The sequence below is a fragment of the Pseudophryne corroboree genome, chromosome 1, assembly GCF_028390025.1.
Source record: "Pseudophryne corroboree isolate aPseCor3 chromosome 1, aPseCor3.hap2, whole genome shotgun sequence".
Lineage (NCBI taxonomy): Eukaryota > Metazoa > Chordata > Amphibia > Anura > Myobatrachidae > Pseudophryne > Pseudophryne corroboree.
Genome location: NC_086444.1, coordinates 183269008 through 183296648, shown reverse-complemented (window position 1 = coordinate 183296648; position 27641 = coordinate 183269008). Strand labels below are relative to the sequence as shown.

Genomic DNA, 27641 nt, shown 5'->3' with positions numbered 1-27641 from the left:
CCAGAGGTGCCACCGGGTGTGGTGACACCCGCTGCACACCCTTAATATCCCAGCTGCTTGCGGCAAAAAGGGGGAGTGGTCGCCAATAAAGGAGGCCTGGCCTCATGGGATCGTCTCTCCGGGGGCGTGCCCAGCAGCTCCGGAGATGCTGGGCTGTACTGGGCTGCCTCTGGAGACTGTCTCCCAGCGCTGTCGCCTCCTCTTCTATGACAGGAGCCGGTGCTGTAGCAGACTTTCACACTGCAGCACCTGGCTCCTGTCACTACAGAGGAGCCCACAGTTTGGTGTCACCCCTTCCAGGCATCACACTCAGGTGCGGTCCACACCCCCCTTCCCCGCCTTGTGACTAACCTTGCCCAATGGAATCACTAAGTTGAGGAACATTAATCAACATTAATCAATTTCTAGAACAATAAACATTGACAAATATGTCAAGTAGCAAAAACAGGGCAGTCCTTGGAAAAGTGGGACACGTGTAAAACCTGTGTTTTAAAAATAAATAGATGTATTTATTTTAACAATGCAATTTAGTAGGTGGTTGTTTAAAAAGTTCAGTGTATCCAGCTTTTAGCTGTCAAATGTAATATAAACTCCAATTCCTTCTGCCAGGTTCTTGAGGTCTTTTTTTTTTATTGTGGCTTTTAGTTAGCTTTTACCTGTAAAACCTTATTTGACCTCCCACATTAGTTTAGAATAACCTCATTTTAAATAGTTTACTGTACACTGAATGCTAGTATTAAGTGTCATAATAATGATTCTCAGGATGACAGGAAGTTAAATTATATTTTCATTTTGAACTTAAAAGCATAAAGGAAAATTCAATCCACTTGTAGATACAGTGAGCCTGATTCTGAGTCAGACACGGATGCGTCACATGGCTCCGTCTTTTGCTGCAACTGCATCTGTGTCTTATGTTAATGCCGCTGGTGAGTTTTAAAAACTGAGAAGCCCACTTGCAGCATCTTGAGATGGTGCATTTCCGTTTAAGAGTGTCTTTAGATGCCACCATCGGTCGCATCTCTGTCTTAGGTATGGGCCAGTATTTACTAAAAATCAGAGTTCGGCCGATTTGTGTGTTTTTTTATAAGTCCCAATCCGGGAATTCACTAAGCAGAAAACTCGTCAGTGTCTGGTCTATTTGTAATGGTTTGATTGGCAAAGTTCAGAAATACGAATGAATAGACCATCGGTCAAATGCGGCTGTTATTTCATACAATACGGGCATTCACTATTCATTCGTATTTGGGTGTTAGTCTCTGAGTGCTCAAGGGCGAGTCTGTTTTTTTTCGATTCGTTAAAAAAAGCAGCAAAAAAATAGACCTGCTTTTTCCAGTTGAGTTTGGATAACCATGCACGGATCAGTGAGATCTGTGCTTGGTTATCTATGGGAAAGGATCTGTTTAGTGTAAAAACAGAAAAAAAAAATTGCGTGGGGTCCCCCCTCCTAAACACAACCAGCCTCGGGCTCTTTGAGCCGGTCCAGGTTGAAAAAATATGGGGGGGGTAATGACAGGGGTTCCCCCATATTTAATCAACCAGCACCGGGCTCTGCGCCTGGTCCTGGTTCCAAAAATACGGGGGACAAAAAGTATAGGGGTCCCCCGTATTTTTGAAACCAGCACCGGGCTCCACTAGCCAGGTACATAATGCCACAGCCGGGGGACACTTTTATAGTGGTCCCTGCGGCCCTGGCATTACATACCCAACTAGTCACCCCTGGCCAGGGTACCCTGGAGGAGTGGGAACCCCTTAAATCAAGGGGTCCCTCCTCCAGCCACCCAAGGGCCAGGGGTGAAGCCCGAGGCTGTCCCCCCCATCCAAGGGCGGCGGATGGGGGGCTGATAGCCATGTGTAAAAAATGTGAATATTGTTTTTAGTAGCAGTACTACAAGTCCCAGCAAGCCTCCCCCACAAGCTGGTACTTGGAGAACCACAAGTACCAGCATGCCGTGGGAAAACCAGGCCCGCTGGTACCTGTAGTACTACTACTAAAAAAATACCCCAAAAAAAACAGGACACACACACACCGTGAAAGTATAAGTTTATTACATACATGCACACCTCCATACATACATACATACTTACCTATGTTCCCACGAGGCTCGGTCCTCTTCTCCATGTAGAATCCTTGGGGGACGTGTGAAAAAAATTATACTCACATAATCCAGTGTAGATTGTGTCCAATGTATAATCCACGTACTTGGCAAAACAAAAAAACGGAAACCCGACCACGCACTGAAAGGGGTCCCATGTTTACACATGGGACTCCTTTACCCGACTGCCAGGACCCCCCTGACTCCTGTCAAAGAGGGTCCCTTCAGCCAATCAGTGAGCGCCACGTCGTGCCACTCTCCTGATTGGCTGTGTGCTCCTGTAGTGTCTGTGAGGCAGCACACGGCAGAGATACAATGTAGCGCCTATGCGCTCCATTGTAGCCAATGGTGGGAACTTTGCGGTCAGCGGTTGACCGAAAGTAACCTCACCGCTGACCGCAAAGTTCCCACCATTGGCTACAAAGGAGCGCATAGGCGCTTCATTGTATCTCTGCCGTGTGCTGCCTCACAGACACTACAGGAGCACACAGCCAATCAGGAGAGTGGCACGACGTGGCGCTCCCTGATTGGCTGAAGGGACCCTCTTTGACAGGAGTCAGGGGGGGTCCTAGGAGACGGGGAAAGGGGTCCCATGTGTAAACATGGGACCCCTTTCAGTGCGTGAATCGGGTATGCAGTTTGTTTTTTTGCCAAGTACGTGGATTATTAAAAAAGGACACGACACACTGGATTTAGGTGAGTATAATTTTATTTTCAGGTACCCTGGAATCGACGTCGAGACGTGGGCCGAGTCGGCATCTGAACATAGATAGGTAAGTATGTGTGTGTCGGAATGTATGTAATAAAGTTGTACTTTCAAGGTGTGTGTGTCCTGTTTTTATTTGGGTATTTTTTTTGCAGAAGAACTATAGGTACCAGCGGGCCCGTTTAACCCCTGCATGCTGGTACTTGTGGTTCTCCAAGTACCAGCTTGTGGGGGAGGCTTGCAGGGACTTGTAGTTCTTGTGCAAAAAACAAAATTCTTTTATTTTACACTTGGCTATCAGCCCCCCATCCGCAGCCCATGGATGAGGGGGACAGCCTCGGGCTTCACCCCTGGCCCTTGGGTGGCTGGAGGGGGGGGATACCCCTTGATTTAAGGGGTCCCTACTCCTCCAGGGTACCCCGGCCAGGGGTGACTAGTTAGTGATTTAATGCCAGGGCTGCAGGGACCACTATAAAAGTATCCCCCGGCTGTGGCATTATCTCTCTGACTAGTGGAGCCCGGTAATGGTTCAAAAAATACGGGGGACCCCTACGCTTTTTGTCCCCCGTATTTTTTGCACCAGGACCAGGCGCAGAGCCCGGTGCTAGTTGATCAAATATGGGGAAACCCCTGTCAATTTTTTACCCATATTTTTTCAAGCAGGACCGGCTCAAAGAGACCGAGGCTGGTTATGCTTAGGAGGGGGGACCCCACGCAATTTTTTTCAGATTTTTAAACACTTTAAAAACCTTTTTTAAGGTACACAATGAAGCCCTGCACGGATCTCACAGATCCGGCCGGGATTCCTTGTGTTTTGTCAGGCAGTGTTTTACTCATCACTCCCGTAAAACACTGCCTGATATTACGAATCACATCGACATCGGAAAATCCGAATTGTGAAAAGTCGGCAGTTTAGTGAATGACCGTATCAAAAAGTTGCAATAAAATGCACCCGATACCATTCGAGTTCAAACACCCTTCAAAACGGCCAAAACACGAATCTTTGTAAATATACCCCATGGTCTCCTGTGTGAGCGATGCTGCGGCTTTGGACACAGCCACTGCGTTGGGGGAAGGGGGAGGGGTGGTTTCTGTATGTGTGTCGGTATATATATATATCTTTATACATAGCACACACATACATACATGCATACATACATACATATACATATATACACATATACATATAATCATAACACATTCACATACACACATATATGCGCGCAGACACACACACACACATACACACATACCACATACATATGTACATACATACTGGGGGAAAAAAAAAATATATATATATGTATATATATATATATATATATATATATATATATACACATACCCAGCACTATGAGGATGGAGGGAGTTGATGTGGCTGAGCATGTGAAACCAGCAGCTCCCCCCAGACATTCTGTATTCAGAGTGCTCTATTGCGTTCTGTTGCGGCAGCTACTTGATCGCAGTTTGTGCTGAGATGGAAAAACACTGATCTACAGAGGGGTTTTTTAGGTACTCAGAAACCCGCCTGCATGCGCCATTGCCCCCTGTTACCACCCACTAAAGTCCCTGTGTCCAATTCTGTGAAGTAAATATAATGATCACATAGAACTTCAACTGAGGCTGACAGTATGGTGTGCAGCAGGGCCGGTTCTGGCGCTCTGTGCGCCCCGGGCGGCAATATGGGGGCATGGCTTCGTACAGGGGGCGTGGTCATTTACGCCCCCTGTACAGACTGAAATGATGTGCGGTATGACGCATAGCGTCTAGTTCCCTTCGTGGAGAGGACCTTTGCTGTGCGGTGCGCGTCTAGTTTCCCTTCACAGCGGCAGCGGGGGAGGGGCAGCGGCCAGCGGCAGCAGGGGGCAGCGGGCAGCGGGGGGCACACAGCAGCAGCGGATCTTGCCCTGGTGCGGCGCCCTCCGGATGGCGCCCTGCGCCCTCCGGAAGGTGGCGCCCCGGGCAAAAGTCCTGCTTGCCCGTGGCAAGATCCGCTACTGGTGGGCTGCCCAAATCAATTATTGCACTGGTAGCATATACTGTAGGGCGGTAGCTACAGTATTACAGAGCAGCACTAACCCTAAAGTAGGGGATTAAGTGTATACAATATGCTCTGATATAAGATAAAGGCTAATTACAAAACATTAATAAACATAGTAGGCAACACTTTTAGGTACATTACAACACATTTGGACCACAACAGCCCCTACCATGTCATGGGTACTGTTAACAATGATGACTTAAGCATCTGATTCTGATTCCTGGAGATATCCACTTAATTGGACGTAAAAAAAATCTGCGGTTGTTAGGATTTCCCCTTTAAGAGGAACTTATTTGACAGTTGCTCAGTTAAACATAGTCCTACTGAACAAGGGTCAGTGGAATGTGGAGGTAACGGATTTAGGAAATACTATTTAGGTTTGCTGCCTTATATAGCATGGGAGGAGATACTATCCCTTCCAATAGACAAACTGGTCATTACTGTACCAATGTCATATTGCACGGTGAGCGCTGGGGATCTCTACATTCTGTAAGCAATGGACAAATTACTGTTTTTGCTGCCCTTTGAGAAGATAAGTATAATAAATAATAAATATACAAATGCAGCAAACAGAGGGTCCAACAATTCCCCTTTACTTAAAATGCTCTATAAAGCATCAAACCTGAATGGTCTTTTCTAAATCCACTACCTCCACATTCTGCTGTAATTGAGACCTAGCTAACCACATAACTATAGGGTTGGGTCAACTGTTGTTTTTCATGTAATATAAATGTATTGCAGTAAAATGCAAGGCTTCCTGACCTTCATATCACATTGGAGGGGAAAAGAACGCACACTATTTTAGAATCTCACCTTCTAGTTCATCGACAAAGCAGTACACATCATATTTCTCCTCTGCTGGACGTTTTCCATAGGTTCTTATTCCTTCTTTCCCCTTTTTGTCACCATAGCAGCCAGCTCTTGGGTTGCGGATCGGATATCTTTAAAAAAAGGACCAACAGTAAAACATTATTTATCCTGGCAAATATCCACAGACTGTCACCAATGTGAGATTAATATTTATGCTGCTACTCAATAATATGTAACTATGGGTCATTATAATTCAGACCTACGTAGGCAGCCTACCTGCTGATGGCCTATAACTCCAAACATCATGTGCCAGTAAGTTTGTTATATATTGCCAGAACACCGTTTGTGCTGATTAAAAATAGCTGGGAATAGCTACTGTACCACTATCTTACATCGATAAGGATAAAGTAGGGCAAGTAAATCAATTTCTTCCAAAGCAATGTATCTTAAAGGTGCTGTACAACTGCCCTGCACTAGACAGATAGGGGCAAATTTACTAAGATGGGAGTTCTATTTAAAATGGGATGTTGCCCATAGCAACCAGTCAGATTCTACTTCTCATTTATCTAGCAACGTCTAGAAGATAATACCTGGAGTCTGATTGGTTGCTATTGGCAACATCTCATCTTAAATAGAACTCCCATCTTAGGTAATTTACCCCATAATGTTTAAAGTTATTAGCGGTAACAGATTGCAAAAAACTGAAAACATTATGGAGCCTGATACATTTTTCACTTCCCATCCAATTTCATGCAATCCTCGCAGGTATATATAGAGGCATATTTAGCAATTTGCTGAAAATCCCATAAAAAAAAGATGTTATGAGGGATACCTACATTAACTAAAGGAGGGAATCTGTAGCATTCTGAAGTTTGTCCCTGGCAGTTAAAACCATGTAATGGCATCCAAAGATCACCGGAGGTGCGGGATACTGGCTGATCACAAACTTTTTTTTTAAAGAAGCAATCACTTACAAGGCAAAACTATGCATTGTAAGTGATTGCCCCTTTAAAAAAAAATCCAAGGTTGGAATTCCACACCTCTGGCGGTCTCAGACGTCATTGTATATCGCCCATGTTCCAGTAGACAAATGTACAATTTATTTGTAATGAATATTCCAATAGCATAAATGTTCATGCATAGTTATATAATATATACCAAAAATTACAAACACAATATAAAATGTATAATGTCTCCTGTAGAATTAATATTGTTGTATAGGAACAAATTATATTGATATAGTATATTTAGGTGTCTCCGTTGTCCCACAGTCATCTCAATCTGAGGTGTAGTGCTCAATCCTAAAACAATACATACAAAATACCTATTTAGGTCCAAGCCTGTCCGCCAGCTTTGTAACATGTGCGCTATGTTGTATAGTCAGGAGTAAGTAAAGTGGGGAGCCCAAAACAATTCCAAAATTGCCAATCCTCACACTTTGTTGGCATGTTGTTCAGATACTCGATGAGTGCAGGTAGACCACATCTTTATGTTAACCAAAGGCAGATAAGTCCCCTGTTTCCTTCGTCCTTAAAAGTGCTTATCTTGCCATATCTGAGACTCCAGCAATGAGTAATAATAGGGAAACTTTTGGTAATGCCACAGATGATGCTAATCTTTTTTCACTTTGGTGCTTTGTGTCAGTAGAGCCCAGGTCATGTTCTGAACAACTCAAGTGATAGTGCTTTCTTACGTAAGTGTCATTGTCTGGAAATTCATTTGTAGGTTTTTACAGTGCATTGCTAAAGTATTCACGCCCCTTGACTTTTTTTCCTATTTTGTTACATTACAACCTGTAATTTAATTTTTTTTACATCTGAATTTTATGTGATGGATATGCACAAAATAGTCTAAGGGATATATTCAATTAAGGTCGAAACTGCAGTCTTGTCGAAAAGACGGCAGTTTTTGACTTCTTCAGGTCAGAAGGGGTTCCGACCTATTCAGTCCCGAGCATTTTTATTTGACAAGTCGGGGAATTCGTTTTGTCGAATAGTATGTGAATCGGCGGTATAGCTGCCGATTCGCGTACTTCTGAGGGAAACGGGGCCAAATTCGACAGGTTTTGGCCCCGTTTCCGACCATCTCAGTTCGACTTAATTAAAAGTCAAACTGAGATGAGGGACCTGAGAGGAGGAGAGGGGGGAGAGCTGTGGGCAGACAGGGGAGAGCCGTGGGCAGACGGGAGAGAGCAGCGCTACAGCACAGAGCTGCAGAAGGATGTGTCATAGCCGCCGCTCACGGCAGCGTCCACCCGGCTCCAGCAAGTGAGGTCCCGCTTGCTGGAGCTGGGTGGACGCTGCTGTGAGGTCTGGCGGCTGTGCCACATCCTCCTGCAGCGCTGCTGTCCCCCGTCTGCCCGCGGCTCTCCCCCCTCTCCGGTCCCTCATCTCAATTCGGCTTTTTCAAAGTCAAATTGAGATGGGCATTGAATAGCCCTTGTCGGATCCATTCCGACCTTAATTGAATATACCCCTAAGTTGGTGAAGTGAAATGAGAAAAATTGAAATAAAAAATAATTTTTATAAATAAAAATTTGAAAATTGGCATGTGCATATGTATTCATCCCCTTTGCTATGAAGCCCCTCAAAAGTTCTGATGCAACCAATTACCTTCAGAAGTCACATAATTAGTGAAATGAAGTCCACCTGTGTGCAATCTAAGTGTCACATGATCTGTCAGTATAAACACACCTTTTCTGAAAGGCCCCAGAGGCTGCAACACCACTAAGCAGAGGCATCACACCATGAATACCAAGGAGCTCTCCAAACAAGTCAGGGACAAAGTTGTTGAGAATTACAAGTCAGGGTTGGGTCATAAAAAAATATCCAAATCTTTGATGTTTCCCCGGAGCACCATCAAATCCATCCTCTTCAAATGGAAAGGACATGGTACCACAACAAACCTGCCAAGAGACGGCCGGCCACCAAAACTCACAGACTGGGCAAGGAGGGCATTAATCAGAGAGGCAGCACAGAGAGACTGGTGTATCCGCGCATGTGACCACAATAAGCCATACACTCCATAGAGCTGGGCTTTACGGAAGGGTGGCCAGAAAAAAAAAGCCATTACTTAGTGTTAAAATTAAGAAGGCACGTTTTGAATTTGTCAAAAGCCATGTGGACGACTCCCCAAATGTATGGAGGAAGGTGCTCTGGTCAGATGAGACAAAAATGTAACTTTTTGGCCACCAAGGAAAATGCTATGTCTGGCGCAAACCCAACACATCCCATCACCCCAAGAACACCATCCCACAGTGAAACATGGTGGTGGCAGCATCATGCTGTAGGGATGTTTTTCAGCAGCTGGGAGTGGGAAATGTTTCAAATCGAGGGAAAGATGAATGGTGCTAAATACAGGGATTTTCTTGAGCAAAACCTGTTTCAGTCTGCCTGTGATTTGAGACTAGGATGGAAGTTCACCTTCCAACAGGACAATGACCCGAAGCATACTGGTAAAGCAACACACGAGTGGTTTAAGGGGAAACATTTAAATGTTTTGGAATGGCCTAGTGAAAGCCCAGATCTCAATCCAATTGAGAATCTGTGGTCAGACTTGAAGATTGCTGTTCACAAGCGGAAACCATCCAACATAAAGGAGCTGGAGCAGTTTTGCCGTGAGAAATGGGCAAAAATCCCAGTGGCAAGCTCATAGAGACTTATCCAAAGCTACTTGCAGCTGTAATTGCCGCAAAGGTGGCGCTACAAAGTACTGACTTTAGGGGGGTGAATAGTTATGCACGCTGAAGTTTTCTGTTATTTTGTCCTATTTGTTGTTTGCTTCACAATAAAAAAAAAAACATCTTCAAAGTTGTAGCCTTTTTCTGTAAATGAAATTATGCAAACCTTCAAACAATCCATTTTAATTCCAGGTTGTGAGGCAACATAACATGAAAAATGCAAAGGGGGGTGAATACTTTAGCAAGGCATTGTATTTGTTATTTTTGCCCATTTTCTGCAAGTCAACTCCACTTCTAGTGTGGTTGCGCTTATGTGTCTGCAGATCAGGATGTTCTGTGTTATGACCAATGGGAGGGCAATTTTGCTCACAGGACAGCCATGTAAATTGCATTTTTTTTTTATGTCCTACTCATTTCCAAGAGGCTTAATTGGATTAGAGATGTGCGGATTCGGATTTACCCAGATCTCAAAATGACATCTTATTGGCTCTTGGATGTCACATGCCTTGAATAGTCAATAAGAAAAATCTGGATAAATCCTAACTTGTGTTAATTTTGGTGTTAAGAACCGAGTAAATCCGAACCCGCACATCTCTAATTTGGATACATTCAAATTAACAAGATACCATATATTAGCTTTCAGTAACTGTAGCCTTCTTTGGGACCTAAAAATAAGTTTTTGGTGGATTTTTTGACTCACTTAAGGTCATATACATTTCCCAATTTTTCTTTTTAGAATAATGTGATTCAAATAATGGCTAATAATAAAACATGTTTAAAAGCATAATAAAAAACGTTAATAAAACAATAATTCAAACTGTTGCCTGTACAGAATAGAGGAAGCTATTTTGACTATCGGTTTATATGGAGTCACTGCCTCATGAATATTAATCATGTCCAATGAATATTGGTCATGCCTCATGAATATTGGTCATGGCTTATGAAAATTGATCATGCTGGCTATGACTCATGCATACCGGCCATGATGTGCCTGAGAAATGCAGGTAGTTCCTAAGGAAATTGATTGGCTGCATTCCATGAATATTGATTAGGCCCACTAAATGACTGAAATCAATGTACATAGGTGATAGTTGTTCTTGAAAGCAATGATGGTGCTCAAATGTTGTTTTGATCTGGGACTTTCAGTATTCTGGCTCCTGTCAGTTCCAGGTAGCATATATGGAATATTCGACAGTCAACAGAAAAAGAAAAAAAAAAGATCCTGGGAGCCCAACTTGTTGCCCCAATGTACAGAGTGCATATCTCTGCTTTAACGTATACAGAGCTCACAAGACGACACAGAACTCACCAATTTCATATTTAGTGTTACATACTAGCATGAACTTTATATCAGTGGAGGTCTATGTATGCTATACTGTACAAATAAAATGACAAAGAACAAGTATTCACAATTACTAGCAGTTTACCTAACACTTTGATCAGACAGCCACCCAGCATCACACTGCTCAAAACCATCTTCATAGGCAGCTCTCAATTGTCCAGGAGTTGCGATTTTGGCACCATTGTCTATGCAAGCCTTCTGAGCACTTTCAAAATCTAAGATGTACTTGTCTACTGGTGCTCGATAGTGAAATACGACTCCTACAAAATCAGGAAATCCACATCAATACAGTCTAATATCACTTACATTTGCTGGGTTCATTAGATACAATACTTTAACATTAATTATCCTTATACTTTGAAGTGAGAACTTAAACGCTGTCTGCCCACCTAAAATAAGCTACAACCATTTGTGATTATGGCTGGCTATTTCTGTAAATGTTGACTATCATATTTTGTGCTTTATGGTGACTATGTTCCACCTGTATGGGCAGCCAAATGTATTAATGTCCCTAATAATATCCTTACTCAAAATCATAAAAAGTAATTAGTGGTACACTTTAGAACCAATGATATAGTCTGACCAATACATTTTGAGGCACCAACTGATCTAAAACTCAAATCTTACCTGAAACATCCAATGAAATGGTATCTTGAGTATCTTCAATGCCAAACAGTACCTCGCAACGGTAAACACCACCATCACTGGCACGGAGTTTGACCATTGTTAATGAAGCATCACCAATGTCTTCTGGATGGCTTGGCACAGACACTCTACCCCTGTAATTTTGGCCAATTTTGATACCACCACTTTGGGCAACCAGAACTGTAGTTTCCTTTGGATCTTTCCCATCTCTGCTTTTTTCAATTTTTGTCCATTTTATCCTTAAAAATTCATGTGTAATGTTGTAACTTGGTGGTAATGTAGGTATTGTTGAGAAATAGCAAGGTAACGTCACTCTTCCCGCCAGGGATCCTTTAACTGGAGGACTTCTTTCCACTGTAACTGAAAAGAGGAGAGAGAGAAATGTTAATGTCCTGCCTGTATTTCTATATCTGTGATACAGAAGTGCCATGAATGGAATACATATGATTTACCAGCGGGTGGTATGCCAGCTGTCCATTTCCCGACAGCGGCATCCTGCCCGCCAGAATGCTGGCAGCGAGGCTAGCGCAAAGAGTCCCCTTGCTTAATAGTTCTATTTTGCCGGTATTCCATCTGGCGGCATTGCCAGCTGGTGGGATTCCAGCATCGGTATCCTGACCGCCGGAATCCCGACAGAACTTTTACATGTTGGCACAAAGAACCAAAATGGTCATCTGCAAATTGCTTTATGCACCTCTTTTAGGTGTTATAAGACATTCCCTAATTTCCATGAATTTACTCCAATTTTTTTCATTTTAATTAGGTTATTATTGAGCACCCAGAGCATTTTGGAATGACACATGCTGCGATATTGCCAGCTTATTTTAATTACCCTAAATAGTGCATTGTACATATAGGTATTTGTGACAATTGCATAAGAACATGCAAAAAAAAGAAATATCAACTTTGCACCGGGTAACATGTGCAGTGCCCGTTTTAAATGACCCCCAGTATGCATACATTTAAAATCCTTTATACTGTATAAATCAAAAGAATGTGGTTCCATTATTTTACCACTTTCTTCAACACATTACATCATATTTGTCTGGAATGTATAGGAAGTAAAAAGAGTTGCCAAGTGATTTAGATTATGTTTTAACTACTCTGCACAGTGTAAGCGCGTGAAACAATAATCCCTATTGTCGTCTACCAAAATCTTTGAGAAAATTATTTCCTCTATAGCCTCAGGACCCAAAGTAGTCCACAAGGAGAACAACGGTACTGCAATTGCTTCACGTGGACTATCTATCCTCCTTCAGCTGAAACTTGTGTCTACAAGACTTTTTATCCATGTCTGCAAATATAGCCAGCTGCAGGGCTGCTATCCTTATGCGAACTCTGCATAATTCATGTACTTTTTCCATACCACAGAAAGTTCATATAGGCGGAGGCTGCAGCAATAATACAGCTCCAAATATGACCTCCAATTTGTGAAATACATGAAACATGAACGTTGAAACAATGAAATATATAAATAAATATCCATCACACAAGCCTTTGTTACTAAGACAATGACAAAATTACTGGACACTTAGGTCTTCACTAAATAAGACTATCACACGTTCTTTCATTTAATTTACAAACTCTGCACATTCTTTTTTTCAGTCTAGTTTCCATTTGTGCTTTTCAGACATGTCTTCGAATCATCAGATAGAATTGTTTGTTTGTGCCCTTGACCGCAATTCAAAGTGAGTATCTGCATGCATATGGATCCAATGCGGGGAACACAACACTGTATGTGACTAATACCCCTTTCACTCTGCCTGAGGCGGGTCGCAGCTGGAAGCCTGACACGGGTGCTTCACACGTGCGACACGCCATAGGCCCCTCGCCGCCACTGTCCCCAACTCGGCATATTGCCAGGGTTGGTGACACTAGCGGTGATGCGGTGGGGGTGGCACTTAGAGATCACATGATCTCCAAGCGCTGCCCTTCCACACAGAGTGAACGGGAAACGGGTCCCATCAACCCAGCTTCCCATTCACAAAGCCCAGCGAACCAGTCTGGACACGTGTTCAATCATGCTTGCTACCTGAGTTGGAATACCGGGTCGATCGACCCGGATTATTCCAACTGGGCCCTTTCAGACCGCATAGCAACAGGGGTTATGTGCGCTCATGTACAATAACCCGCGTTAAAAGCTGGTGGTCTGAAAGGGGTATAAAAACCACATTAGGGAGCTACAGTAATTGCAAAGGCAATGTTGTAATTAAAGTTGCAAGATGGCACAGTCCAATAGATCTAGATTAATGCAGGAGAGGGAAAACATCCTTTTTTCTATAAACATATTTTATTATTTTAGTTTCAATACAGAAAATCTCATGGTTTATACTGTAGTAATCATCAACACCATAGCCAGATATGCATTGATCCGGCCATGAAGTATGAATCAGGTCAGGTCCTGTCCATAGCAGCATTGCTCTCCCATCTTACTCATGTACATTTAAGCCTTACTAGTCATAGAAAAGGCTCTAAAAAAAGAAAAAAGATCTTGTAAAAGAAAAAGTAAAAGAAAGTGCCCATATACGTACAATCCGGAGACTTGTAAAGTAACTGGAAATAGTCTGTATGTAAGGGGAGACTTATCAAACCTTCTTATCTACTAGATAAATCATAGCTAGCATCTCATTGTTGTATGGGCAACACCTCCATGTGTCCTCTTCCGATTAATCTTGCATTTGATTAAACATCATTTATTGATGTCCCTTTAACATCAGTAACAGTATGTAAACATTTCTGGTATGCATTGGAGAAACTGCTTCCCCAAAACACAATCTTATCTAAAATATAATTGTTATCCTCTCAGCATGTTTGCATGTGTTCTTGCAAATGTTACAAGTTGCACTTTTATATAAGAAGACTTACACCTTCCCATTTATGCTGCTTTCAGACATGTGACCTGGGAATTTGCCGGGACTAGCAGCCAGCAAATTCCTGGGTCTCTGCTCCGAGACCCCGGTTGGGAGCAAACTCAGGGACCAAGGACTAAGGGAGAGATGTACTAAGCTTTGGATGGAGATAAAGTGGACGGAGATAAAGTACCAGCCAATCACCTCCTAACTGACATTTTTCAAACACAGCCTGTGACATGATAGTTAGGAGCTGGTTGGTTGGTACTTAGGGGGACATGTATTAAGCAGTGATAAAAATGGAGAAGTGAGCCAGTGGAGAAGTGCAACCAATCAGCATTGACGTAACATTTATCATTTGCATACTATAAAAGTATAAAGAGCAGTTGATTGGTGGGCAACTTCTCCAATGGCTCACTTCTCCACTTTTATCACTGCTTAGTACAAGTGTATCTTTAGCTTTATCCACTGTACCTCCATCCAAGGCTTAGTAAATAGACCATTAGTTTCCTTTTTACACATGCGGAAATCCCAGGTTGATGCGAGTTCACATGCATAATCCATTTATCTTGTGCCATGTCTCCCCACTTTCTTTTGTAGCCGGACAACAAATGTCCATGTTGAGTAAAATGTCTGAATTCACACAAGTGGGATCTTGGTACGTACAACACATGCGCATATGTATTACAGCAAATAATCTAACAATCCAAACTGCCACATGTGTTTTTTATTCTGCAATATACTTAATGATGTAGTAACTTTGAAAAAGTTAAGACAAATCTGAGGTAATCATTAGCAAAACCCACAATTTTATGTTCGCATTACACTACTATTCCCTAAAGCCCTGAAATAGTGGATTCTCAGGCAAAAGACAAATAATGTTTCCACAACAAATGTTACACATATTTAATATAATTTCTGTAGTGACTCGGCTTATTCTTTCATTTTTAAGCCTCGTTTCCTAGTATTTAAAGACAACATTAGCAGATGTATAAACATTCATTTAAATAATAATACCACATTTTCTTTAAGTAGCAAGTTAAGCAGCATCTGATAATAATTTTTTGTAGCTAACGTCCTACAAATCATTGTCTCCTTTTATTACCTCTCTGGAGGGCAACCAAATATGGCAACATCACAGAGCTCAGCATGTAATGTGATGACGGAGGGGCAAGAATAAGCAGGCAGATGTCACAGTGCAAAAAGTAGACATAAATCATTGCCTGGGCGCAGACACAGAAAATTATTTAAAGACAATGATTTAAAGATGTCAGCAAGTCATGTGATGGCAGAGGTGGAGAAGTATTGGCAAAATGTTGCAGTGAAAACAGAGGTAGAGGCGGAACTACCATTGGTGGAGCAGGTGCATTTCACCGGGGCCCCTGAGGACTAAGGGGCCCACTGCTGCCCAGACCAGCAATAAGTTATCCTCAAACCCCCCCCTTCCCCCCCCAACAGAAAATGCGATCTGGACAAATGTACTAGAACATTAAGTAAAAAAAATACAGCAGTGAGTCCTGTGGAAATTATGCTATCTTCAGATAGCATAATCACAGAGCTCACTGTGAGATCCTAACTCCTGCACAGCTTTCTCTACCCGTAGGCAGTAAAAGCTGTGCAGGGACCCGCAAGTTTAATCAACTATGTGTCCTATAGACACACAAGCTAATCACTGTGAAAAAAGATACCTACACCAAGGAACCATTGCTCGGTGCTCCTATGAGGGTTGCTGGTAATCGTATCCTCCTGTTGCCACTGTGACCTCCAGGGCAGTAAAGTGATGCTGCGGAGCGGCAGTTCCCTTTACAGCAATGGGGGGGTCACAGCAGGTAGATGATCCGAAGAACGACAGCCTCCAATCACTGGTTCCTGGGTCTAGGGAGTATGAGCAACGGGAAGGGGGTCGCGGCGCGGGTGGTATTCACGACAGGAGGATAACCCAGCAGCGGCGGTAGTGGAAATGTCGGTGGCACATGCGCACAGAGCGGTAACTACGTGTGTGCCAGGTGTGCCTGGCACACAGCGCAGTTGCCCTGAGGGCGCAACTGCCCGCATCCTTTGCCTAAAATCAGCAGCATTGTAATGAGTCAGTTTGACTCATTACAAGCCGCCTCTGATTGTGTGCGAGCGCTGCCACTGGCGAGGAGCAGCTCCGGGGGCAGCTGCAGGAGAGGAGGAGGAGGGAGGGGGAGGAGGGTGCCTCAGCAGCGCATTCTAATTGGTGGCGGCGCCGCTGCAGCTGTCCCTCTCCTTCACATTGGTTGCCCACGATCGCTCCCTCCCTGCTCCTGGTGCACTTCCGCCAGGTAGCAGGGAGGGAGTGATCGCGGGCAGCCAATGTGGAGGAGAGAGACAGCTGCAGCAGAACCGCTGGCAACACGTCATAGTTGCCTACCGCTGCCCGAAAAGGTGAAGCGATCTCCTGCATTCCCTGATGCCCCATCGTGAATCCGGACTGCGCATGTGTGAGTCCAGATGGGACCGAGCGGAGCCTGGCGCAGAAGAGCAGCCGCAGGGAGAGGAAGGGGAATAGTGTGTCCCAGCCTCCGGGAACCATGCTGTATCTCTCTGCTCCTCACACATCGCCTGGTGGTAGCCCCGCCCCCTTCAGAACACATGCACCTCTGGCTCCAACACCGTCAGAACTGAATCCAGAGACCCATCTCCGCTGCTAACAGAACATAGAGGTGACTGGGCTGGCTAGGTGTGTGAGGGAGGTGGCTGGTTGAAGGGCTGTGGTATGTGTGCTGAGTGCAGGGCTGGTGTACATGAGTGTGTGAGAGGTGGCTGTGGTGTACTATATGTGTGCTTGGTGGAGGGCTGTGGTGTATATGGCTGTCGTAATGTGTAAAAAAGGGGACGCTGTCTGCCGTAATGTGTAAAAGGGGGGGCGCTGTCTGCCGTAATGTGTAAAAAGGGGGACGCTGTCTGCCGTAATGTGTAAAAAAGGGACGCTGTCTGCCGTAATGTGTAAAAAGGGGGACGCTGTCTGCCGTAATGTGTAAAAAGGGGGACGCTGGCTGCCGTAATGTGTAAAAAGGGGGACGCTGGCTGCCGTAATGTGTAAAAAGGGGAATCTGTCTGCCGTAATGTGTAAAAGGGGCTCTACCTGGTGTAGTGGCGCTACTGTGCGGCGTAGTTTGAATAATGGAGACTACTATAATATGTAATATGAATTGGTATTATTTTGTGGCCACACCCCTTCCCCAAGAAGCCACGCCTTATATTTATCGCGCACTGCCCCTGTTTTACATATGGAGGGGGGTGGGCGCCGATACCCTCTCTTGCACACAGCGCTAAAATGTCTAGTTACGGCACTGCATGCGCAGAACATACTCAAGGTATTTTTCATTAAAAATACCTAGAACCGGCTGCAGAGTGGCATCGCAGAGACAGAGCTTTCTTGCAAGATCTGTCCCTGCATGCGATAATTTATGCATCCAAGAGATGTATTCAATTATCGCATTGTAGATTGGGGGGATTTTTCACATGACATCCGCAAACACAGGTGCGGATTGTGATAATCCTGCCCCAAAGTGCAGAGATAAACTGCCAACCAATCAGCTCCTGTCATTTATCAAACACAGCCTATAACATGGCAGTTAGGAGCTGATTGGTTGGCAGTTTATCTCTCTCCACTTTATCACTCTCCAAGGGTTTAAGCGGGTACACACACACTAGACAATAAATAGGACGATTTGTAATTTTGAGCCAAATTTTAACATCAAATCATCCACATCGTTCAGTGTGTACACACTATCATGCGGTCCCATGAGTGATTTTCGCATCTTCTGTTTTGAAGATATTGTCAGGAACACAATGCTTATAGCGATTGTGCAATATATTGTTCAGTGTGCACGGCATGGCCTATGTATCATTACATCGACCATCCTGTCGTCCGACAACCACATCTTCTAGTGTGTACCCACTTTAGTACATCTGTCCCTCAATTCCAAAGGTCTTTCTACCAGTGACTGGCTTGTTCCCATCATATGGTTGATATAGGCAACGCCTCTGCTATTCTTTCTTAGACAGTTTATTAAATGTACTCCTAGGTGTTCAGATACGGTTGCTCTCACCAAGGGGCGTTTTAAGAGAGGAGGAGGCCCGTGTGCAGCCTTCTGCATCAGGGGCCCCCTCCTCTCTGACAGATGCACAGGTTTTAATACTTACCTCTCCGCAGTCCCCCGGCGGCGCCATCCTTCTCCGCAGTGGCAATAGAGTCTGAGCACGATGCGGTGGCCATTTTCCCAAAGATTTTCCTAATGCGCATGCGCGAAACTCCGGAAAAATGGCTGCTGTGCCATCTTTCCGGAGTTTTCAGCAGGCGCAATAGAGTTTGTTCCCCCAACTGTTTAGACTCTATTGCTCAGCCGAGAAGGGATGGCTCCTACGGGGGACTCCAGAGAGGTAAGTATTAAACAAATGGGTGCAGGGTGGGCCCCCCGGACCCTGGGGCCCGTGTGCCCCGCACACACTGCACCCATTAGAGATACGCCAATGCTCTCACCTCCCATTGCCCTTAGGTCAATTCCTCCGGGAGAAAAAGACAAGTTCTAGAGTGCCTTTGATTTCAATAAGCATTATGCATTCCTCTAACAGTTGTAATTTGTCCAATATATATATTTTTCCACATAACTAGGTAGGATTATGGAGTGGCTAGACTTGCTTTATGAGAGTATGTACTCTATACACCAATGGCGAGGAAATAAAGCAAGAATTTTCAGCCTAGCAACCAAATCATTTTCCTAGAGCGATGTGGGTGATATAATCTGCTCCTGATCGCAGATAAAGGCGGCCTGACATAGTGGCACTTGGGTAGTATCCATGGTATGAGATATTGTGCCCTCAGTTCACCTTTACTGCTGTAACCAAACTCAGCAATGAAACAACCCCTTTAAAAAATGAACTTCAGTATAGAAGACAAGCCATAAAAAGAGCCATTTGTTTCCTATTATTATCATTAATGATCTGCAAGGCGATCCCGTGTAATTTAATCATCCACATAGATTTTTTTTTTAAAGCAAACTGAAACAAGTTTAGTGCAACAGAAATGTTTTAAGCTTCATCTTAATGTTTAAAGTACTTTGGCAACAAAAGCTTGCTATTCTTAGATAAAGCTGATGAAATACTAAATTCTTTTTAAGTGAGAGGGTTGGATTCTTTTTTCTAACAAAACCATCTTATAAATCACTTTCAGTCTGCTAGTGAGCCTGTTAGAGATTTCCAAGCATTAATGGCACTCACTGGCAAATGTGATGCCTCCCATAATAGCACTCCCCTAGAGACTGCAAACAAATGTTGGTATGGACTGCTGCAATAGCTAAAGTTATTTCCATAAAAAGTAACATAGGGGCTTGTGGTATCTCTGTGGAGTGGACGGCCTAAAGATTCCAGTAAGTGTTTGTGTCATTCTATAATCACAATATCACATATGGGCAACAGGGAAATAGCTGTCAAACTGTTGGTGTGTTGAATAATATTACCGCAATCAAGGCAGTAGCCCACAATGCACAGCTACACTGCTAACCACACCAGGACTGAACGTTAAACAGGACATATCCTCTTTCATTGGGCAGAGAAAACAATAAAATTATAATTGGGAAGGGAGACTTCACCCTGATGTTATCGTGTTCCCTGTAGCTGATCAGACACTTGCATACACTTCTTGTTGCAATAGGAAATACAGGCGCTAGCACAGAATTATTAGATTATAATGTCCCTGGCAGTTTATCCATTGCCCAATCGCATGTGATTTGTAAGTGTTGCCTGCTTTTCATACCTTGCTTCTTGGATGTATAAAAAATATGAAGTGGGCATTATGCCATTCACATCATCCACTGGACAAGCCAAGGCATATGATAACAGTGAGGGGCAGGGACAGACCGGGGCCATGAAGCAGTCCTGGAATTTCACACGTGTGCGCACGATAAAGGGGTTCCGGCCACGGCTGAGGGGGAATGCCACGAGTCAGGGGGGTTTGGCATCATGGCACGTCCTTGTCTATCTGTGTACTGAATGTGGACAAGCGAGTGGTGAGCTGGAAGGCTGCAATGCTGTGCAAGCCAAGCGCTCACTGTTCATGGCCCGGCACAACAGACCATTGGCCCTTCGGGCCTTGGTAAGGGGTAGATTTACTAAAGTGGTGGTGTTGCTGCCCATATCAAGCAATCAATCAGATTCTGTCTATCATTTTCTAGAATCCAACAAAGAAATGATAGACAGAATCTGATTGGTTGCTATAGGGAACGTCACAACTTTTAGTTTTAGAAGCTTGAAGCTCTAAGTACATGTGCTAGAGACTGTCGCACATGCATATTTGACCAACGCCAGCAGTGTTAGGCTGCCAGAAACACAGTGAAGGACACCCCAGAGGGGGAGGCCCTGCTGACCGGACTGGTAGGTGATGTTAAATACTGGTGGTATAATGGTAACTATCAATGCGAGATTAAGTGATACTAACATAATTACAGTATGCTGCTGGCAGCTATTTCTAGTGATAAATGGAACCCTTAGTGGCCTACGTATTAGTGCCTCGATTATTAACAATCCATTTTGCAATAGATATTTTCATGTTTAACGCAAATATTCCCACTATGTACTAAGGGCCAAATTCATGTTTGTACGCAAATGCAATTGCAATTACGATTCTCTAGGCCATGGAACTGCTAATGTCAGCAAGTGAAGCTGCTACCCAGGAATGAGAAGAGACGCTCATTGCAAGCTCAAACGCACTTGCATACACATTAGCGGGCTATACGCAATTACAGAGAACACAGAAGCTAAAGATTTGTCTATGGCAATGCAGACTGGCCACAGCAGTGGCGACTAAGATACCATGTATTTGCACATACGATCATGCAATAATCCGAAGATACACACCTCGGAAACAGCCATGACAGGCCTGCATGTTCCCAACACCTCCACGCGTTCCCTTCCTGTCAATCACTCTGAGGCAAAGTTCTCAGTGCGAGAGGGTTCGCAGAAGCACCTTTGCGCACACACATTACAATCACAGCACATGCGCAGTTTGCTGATAATCGCTCCACTGCACGAGCATTGGTCATTGCATACAAATATGAATTAGGCCCTAAGTGTAACTCTCTGGGATAGCGGTAGCGATAATGGCTGCCCCTCTGAGTTACATCCCCAGAAGTTTGGAGAATTTTCTTACATTTGTGAAAGGCTCAGTATCAGTTTCTGGAATTAGAACTTCAGGAGAGGGATCGGTATATCCTTCTCCTTCTAATATGCCTTCATAGGCTTCGCTTTTAACATTTTGATACATAGGAGTCAGGTCGTAGTCCCCATTGATAATAATGGTGACTGCAATCTGCAATGCTAATTAGCCTTCTACAGGGGATATCTGTGATATCTGCATTAGTACATAGCAACAATTCTTAAAATCATACAAAACTACAGTTTCTACGTAATTTTCTATAAAAAAACAACGCTTGATAAAGGGTATGGGTCGTTGAATAGACACAACTTAGGTCGACAGTCATTAGGTCGACCATGGAAGGTCGACATGCATTAGGTCGACAGGGACAATAGGTCGATATGGTCATTAGGTCAACGTGTACTAGGTCGACAGGTCAAAAGGTCGACTTGGGTTTTTTGACTGTTTTTGCGTTGTTTTCTTCGTAAAGTGACGAGGAACCCCAATTAGTGCACCATGTCCCCTCACATGGCTTGCTTCACTCACCATGCTTCGGGCATGGTTACCGTTCCAATTGTAGTCCACGTGGATCGTTAAGTATGAAAAAAATAAAAAAAAAATGAATAAAATGTGAAAAACTCATGTCGACCTTTTGACCTGTTGACCTAGTGCATGTCGACCTAATGACCATGTCGACCTATTGACCATGTCGACCTAATGCATGTTGACATTCAGTGGTTGACCTAATGACTGTTGACCTAAGCTGTGTCGACCTAACGACCTTATCCCTTTGATAAAAAGGCCCCGTAATGTTCAGCGATATGAGTATAGCTTACAATTCATGCTATCAAGTGGGCGGGACAAGGAATATGATGATGCAGTTTGAGTCATCATGCCATGTCTCCTCCCACCTTGCAGACAGATGAGCACTTCTCTGGCAGAAAGAACTGTTCTCTCAGGGATCCAGTTGGTCTCCCTATAATGCAGGAGCTCCTGCCGGATATTCCAGGAAAGCGAGTAACAATGGGTTTATATTATAATATCCTCACTAGAGAAGTTCAAAGCTACAAAATGGAATGAATCTTTATTGATGAGTATATGATCTGGTGAATACTTCTACAGGTCTTATCACTATTACACGTTCCACAATAAGTCTTGTGGCAAATGTGTATTGAGGTTACTCACATGTATGGAACACAGCTACATTGGGAATGTGCAAAATGTTCTTTTTTACTGCATTTGGCAATCCACAAGTAAAAATAAAAACCCAAAGCATTTAAATAATTAAAAAAATGAATTATTTTTTTTGCCTCTGGAAAATTAATTATACATAAAACAATCACTCGTTGCTTACTTGATGTTCCATGCGCAAGCAACACAGGACAGAGCAGCCCTCAAACAGGCTGGGCCAAGATGAATGAATCAAAACCTGTACGGGAGGTTTACTTCATATAAACAACTTATTTATAAAATGACCTAAGAAACCACTTTGTTTCTGATGAAAAGCATACGCTGCTGCTATTTCTTGGAACCCCGCTGCAGATGGAGCTCTTTCACAAACAACTTGCTTCAAATCAAAGTTTTTGTTACTTACCAAGATAACTTAAAAGGTGGAATAACGTAAAGTCATTCCACCTGTTTTGGATATAATATAACTGTAAGGGTTGTGTCTCTACTTAGTAATTTTCTTTGAGAAATATATTTCTAGGGACTGTTTATGGACTATGGAGAAGAGAGAAAAAAATCAGAATTTTTGTCAGTCTGTTCGTTCACGCATCACGTAAAAACTGCTGGATTAATTTGGATCTCGTTTTTCACTATTGTATAGCTTTTGCCCCTTTTGCACTGCCAGCATATAACACAGGTTATTTATTGCACATGAAGGTGCACAACCCGTGTTGCTGGTTGGTGAAAAAGGGTCGAGTTAGAATAATCTGGGTCGAGTGACCCGGTATTTCAACTCGGGTAGTTTGCAAGGAGGAACACGGCTCTAACCCGGCAATCTGTGCAGTGTAAATGGGAGCCAGATTGCATCGATCTGGCATCCCATTCACAGTAAATGGACAGGTGGGGCTTGGAGATCATGTGATCTCCAAGCGCCGCCCCTGCCACGTCACCGGCCATGTCACCAACCCGGTAGTGTGCTGGGTTGGTGACTGCAGTGAGAAAGGAGCCTGACGTGGTTCGCAGCCGGGTAGCACCCGTGTCAGGCTCCCGACTGCGACCCGCACTATTTAGTGTAAAAGAGGTATTAGTGACCTACAAAGAAACTGAGATATGTATGATCTCGATGTGATATCAGAGAGATGAGTAATAAAGGAAAAAACAGACGCTTGACACTCGGAGCACTGAAAGTTGGTGTTCCGATCATGCTTCTGCGGAACTTGACCACCCAAGTTATGTAATGAGATTATAACAGGATGCGGCACAGGTAAGACTGTGTTTATTATACCCCTTATCTCTGCGCCTGTCTGTCTTGAACTCATACTGCTCCCACCCCCACACTGGTGGAGTTTCAATAGAGGAACTTGGGAGGGAGCAAACAACATGGATTCAATGTAGACAAGGGGGGAAAAATATGTATATATATATATATATATATATATATATATATACAGTATATAAATAAATGTATGTATATATATATATATATATATACACACACACTATGGGCCTAATTCATACCTGATCATAGCTGTGCAAAATTTTGCACGGCTACGATCAGTTTCACAGACATGCGGGGGGATGCCCAGCACAGGGCTAGTCCGCCCTGCATGTCTGGCCCTCCCCCCGCTGGCACAGGTACAAAAGCATCGCAAAGCGGCAATGCTTTTGTACCAGCGAAGTAACTCCCTACCAGCGCAGCTCCTGCATGCTGGCAGGGAGCTACTCGTCGCTCTCCGGAATGCAGCGGCTGCGTGTGACTAGGGCTGAGATGCTCATAGCATCTCTGGCTAGCACCGGCGTACTGCGGCGCCAGCACATGCGCAGTTCAGACCTGATCACCCACTGTGCGAAAACGCACACCAGCGATCAGGTCTGAATTAGCCCCTATATACTGTATATGCATTTGCAGAAAGCCGGGAACACTTGCAGTGTAAAGGCAAAATGAGGGGAGGAGAGGAGAGGGGGAGGAGTTATATCCTGCATCCGCCTACAGGGACTGATAGAAAGAGAGCCATCTGTCCCTGCAGTTTTCGGCTGAGAAAAGTATTTACTTCTTATAACGCCATTCTCAGATGAATAGCAAAATATGTTAAGCGCATTGCTCTCTACAATGCAATGTTGTAGGAGTCGGGCATTAATGAAGAAGATAATTGCATTATCTTCTCTGTTAACCTATTCCTGTGAATACTTAAATCATGCAGAAACTTTTTACTTCCCAAATAGACCCCTTTGACCTATCACATGTCACTATGCAGCATGGCCAGCACTGAAGGGTTCCTCTCCACGGCGCATCCTTGCAGCCTAGGCTTTCCCCCAGCCATAAACCTGTCCCATCCTTTGCAGCAAAGTTTATATAGATAGCAAAAACAGCAAAACTCTTTCCTTTTAAAAATCAACAGGGTCTTAGAATGTAATGTCACTTGCTAGCACAAATGGTACTCTGGGTACTGTTACATGGTTTGCTGATAGCTACACTTATACCCCTGCTCTTCATAATGGACCACTATACTGTGGAATAATCTAAAAAAGAAAAAGAAAATGCCCAGTTCCATTGCAGTATCTCCCAACACACTATGGGGCTGATTTATTAAGCTCGGTGAAGTGATAAAGTGGAAGGTGATAAAGGACCAGCCAATCAGATCCTAACTGCCATGTAACAGACTGGGTTTGAAAAATGACAGTCAGGAGCTGGCTGGCTGGTCCTTTATCACCTTCCACTTTATCACTTCACCAGGGTTAATAAATCTGCCCCTATGATCCGTAACATAACTCAATATGTGTAGCCTTTCCTTATAAATTCTGCATTGCTTAGTTATAGTTTGCATGCAATGAACATGTCTGACTAATTTCTACTGCTGTTTTAATCAAATATCCTTTTCACACACATATTTATTGCTTCATGAAACTAAGAAATGACGCCGTAATGTGTTCTCTCTGGAAATGTTTCAATTTCCCCAGCTAAACACACAACTGTTCACTATTTTCGAATAATTAGGAATTTAATTTTCACACTTCAGAATGCAACAATTTGTCAATTACTTTGAGAGAAAGAGAGAGAAAGAGCGAGAGTACATAACTGGGGTTTGGTCCTGTAGGCAATAAATAGTATCTGAACAAAAGCTTCAGTGTTTAAACCAGATGGATTGTGGCAAAGGCTACTATACTGTAAGGTGGAGGATGTTAAACAGGTATTAGGTGCTGAGGGATCAATTACTTGTAGACTCTCTATAAATCATTGAAAACCAAGCTAATTGAAATTCCATCTGTAAACTTCATCTTACCTTAATGACCATTAACTAGTCCTAGAAAGACACAGCGTATACCTCTACTGGCAGGATAATCTGCAGGCTACTTTATGCATGTCAGTTTACCACCAAATCTGAACCTTGGACAGGGCTTTATAAACTGTGATCTTTATGCTATAATGTTACAAAAACATTGTGTGGGACATGTCATGTATTAATTACTTTACACTGTAAAGAAAACAAAAGCTTTAACTATGGTATTGAACTACAACACCCAGAAGCCTCTGCTAGCCACTGGGTGGTCTTTCTGTGATATAACAAATTGGGAGACGAGAACAGAGATTTCTGGGAGTTGTAGTTTAATATCTGCTGAAAAGATTAGGGTTGCAGTAAATAATTCGTAATCAATAGTATTTAAGCAATACTTACATCATTGTAATCTTAATATTTAAATCAATAAAACATTATATTATAGAATGTATAATATCTGGAACTTGATAAGGAAAGGTGATAATGCCTTTGCATACAGTGAATCCTAAATACAGACTTACCTAAAATTCATATAGTAAATTGTTTAATTTTGATAGTTCTCCTTAATTCTTTAACTTGCTGTTGCTAACTATGGAAATGTGTTATAACCTCAGCATTTTCAGTAAAAAGGGGTTTGGGTGGTTACTTTATCATATAGTACCTCCCAACTGTCCCGATTTTCGCAGGGAGAGTCCTGTTTTCGGGGAATTGTCCTGGCGTCCCGCTGTCCCACCTGTGGGCTACAGAGTCCCGTGTGTGTGTGTGTGTGTGTGTGTGTGTGTGTGTGTGTGTGTGTGTGTGTGTGTGAGAGTTGGGAGGCTCCGTGTTACTCGCTGCTGGCGGTGAATAGATGCTGTGTGCATCGGCACTGCGTCTAATTACGGAGAGTGGGTCAGGAGTCATGCCAGCAGCTCCTGTAGAGCTGTGCAAGCCTCCACAGTGATGGTAAATGTGAGGCGTGGCTCACGGTCGCACCTTCCTGCAAGACCATGCCCTCTATTGCCAAGACCATGCCCTCTATTGCCAAGACCATGCCCCTTTTTTGGAGGATTCCTGACTGAAGCATACAAAATGTTGGGAGATATGCTTAACTAAAGTTTCAAGAGAAAAGTAGAATAGCCTTTACATTTGGCAGTACTTGCTGCTGCAGTTTAGCAATGCATGATGTTGCTAAGTCTTTTGGTAACATACCTCCCAATATTGGGACAATGCAAACTGGGATGGGATCCGGTCTGAAGATCGACAGTGTCTAGGTCGACAATGTTTAGGTCGACCACTATAGGTCGACAGTCACTAGGTCGACATGGATGGAAGGTCGACAGGGTTTCTAGGTCGACATGTGCTAGGTCGACAGGTCTAAAGGTCGACATGAGTTTTTCACATTTTTTTTCTTTTTTTGAATTTTTTCATACTTAACGATCCACGTGGACTACGATTGGAACGGTAACCTGTGCCGAGCGAAGCGGTAGCGGAGCAAAGGCATCATGCCCAAAGAATGGCGAGCAAAGTGAGCCATGCGAGGGGACGCGGTGCACTAATTTGGGATCCCGGTCACTCTACGAAGAAAACGACACCAAAAAAAAAAAATCCTCATGTCGACCTTTAGACCTGTCGACCTAGCACATGTCGACCTAGAAACCCTGTCGACCTTCCATCCATGTCGACCTAGTGACTGTCGACCTATAGTGGTCGACCTAAACATTGTCGACCTAGACACTGTCGATTTGATGAACCACACCCACTGGGATGGGGTGCATAACTGTGACACACTAGGGGCTTTTTCACATCATAGTGGGAGCAATGCAGTGTGTGTTTTTGGGTGTATTTACAAGAAAAGGGCCATTTAGTTCTGCTACACTCAGTAGAGTACCTCCC

General features: G+C 43.6%; 1 protein-coding gene across 2 annotated transcripts in view; it reads right to left on the bottom strand.

Moving 5' to 3' along the window:
- Positions 1–27641, bottom strand: part of VCAN (versican) — a 107038-nt gene that overhangs the window by 58575 nt on the left and 20822 nt on the right. For both annotated transcript variants that reach the window (XM_063963951.1, XM_063963952.1), the window contains exons 3-5: positions 11299–11676; positions 10757–10931; positions 5654–5781 (exon numbers count right to left, since the gene is read on the bottom strand). In XM_063963951.1, coding sequence (XP_063820021.1) covers positions 5654–5781; positions 10757–10931; positions 11299–11676 — 681 coding nt within the window. The remainder of the gene's footprint in view (positions 1–5653; positions 5782–10756; positions 10932–11298; positions 11677–27641) is intronic.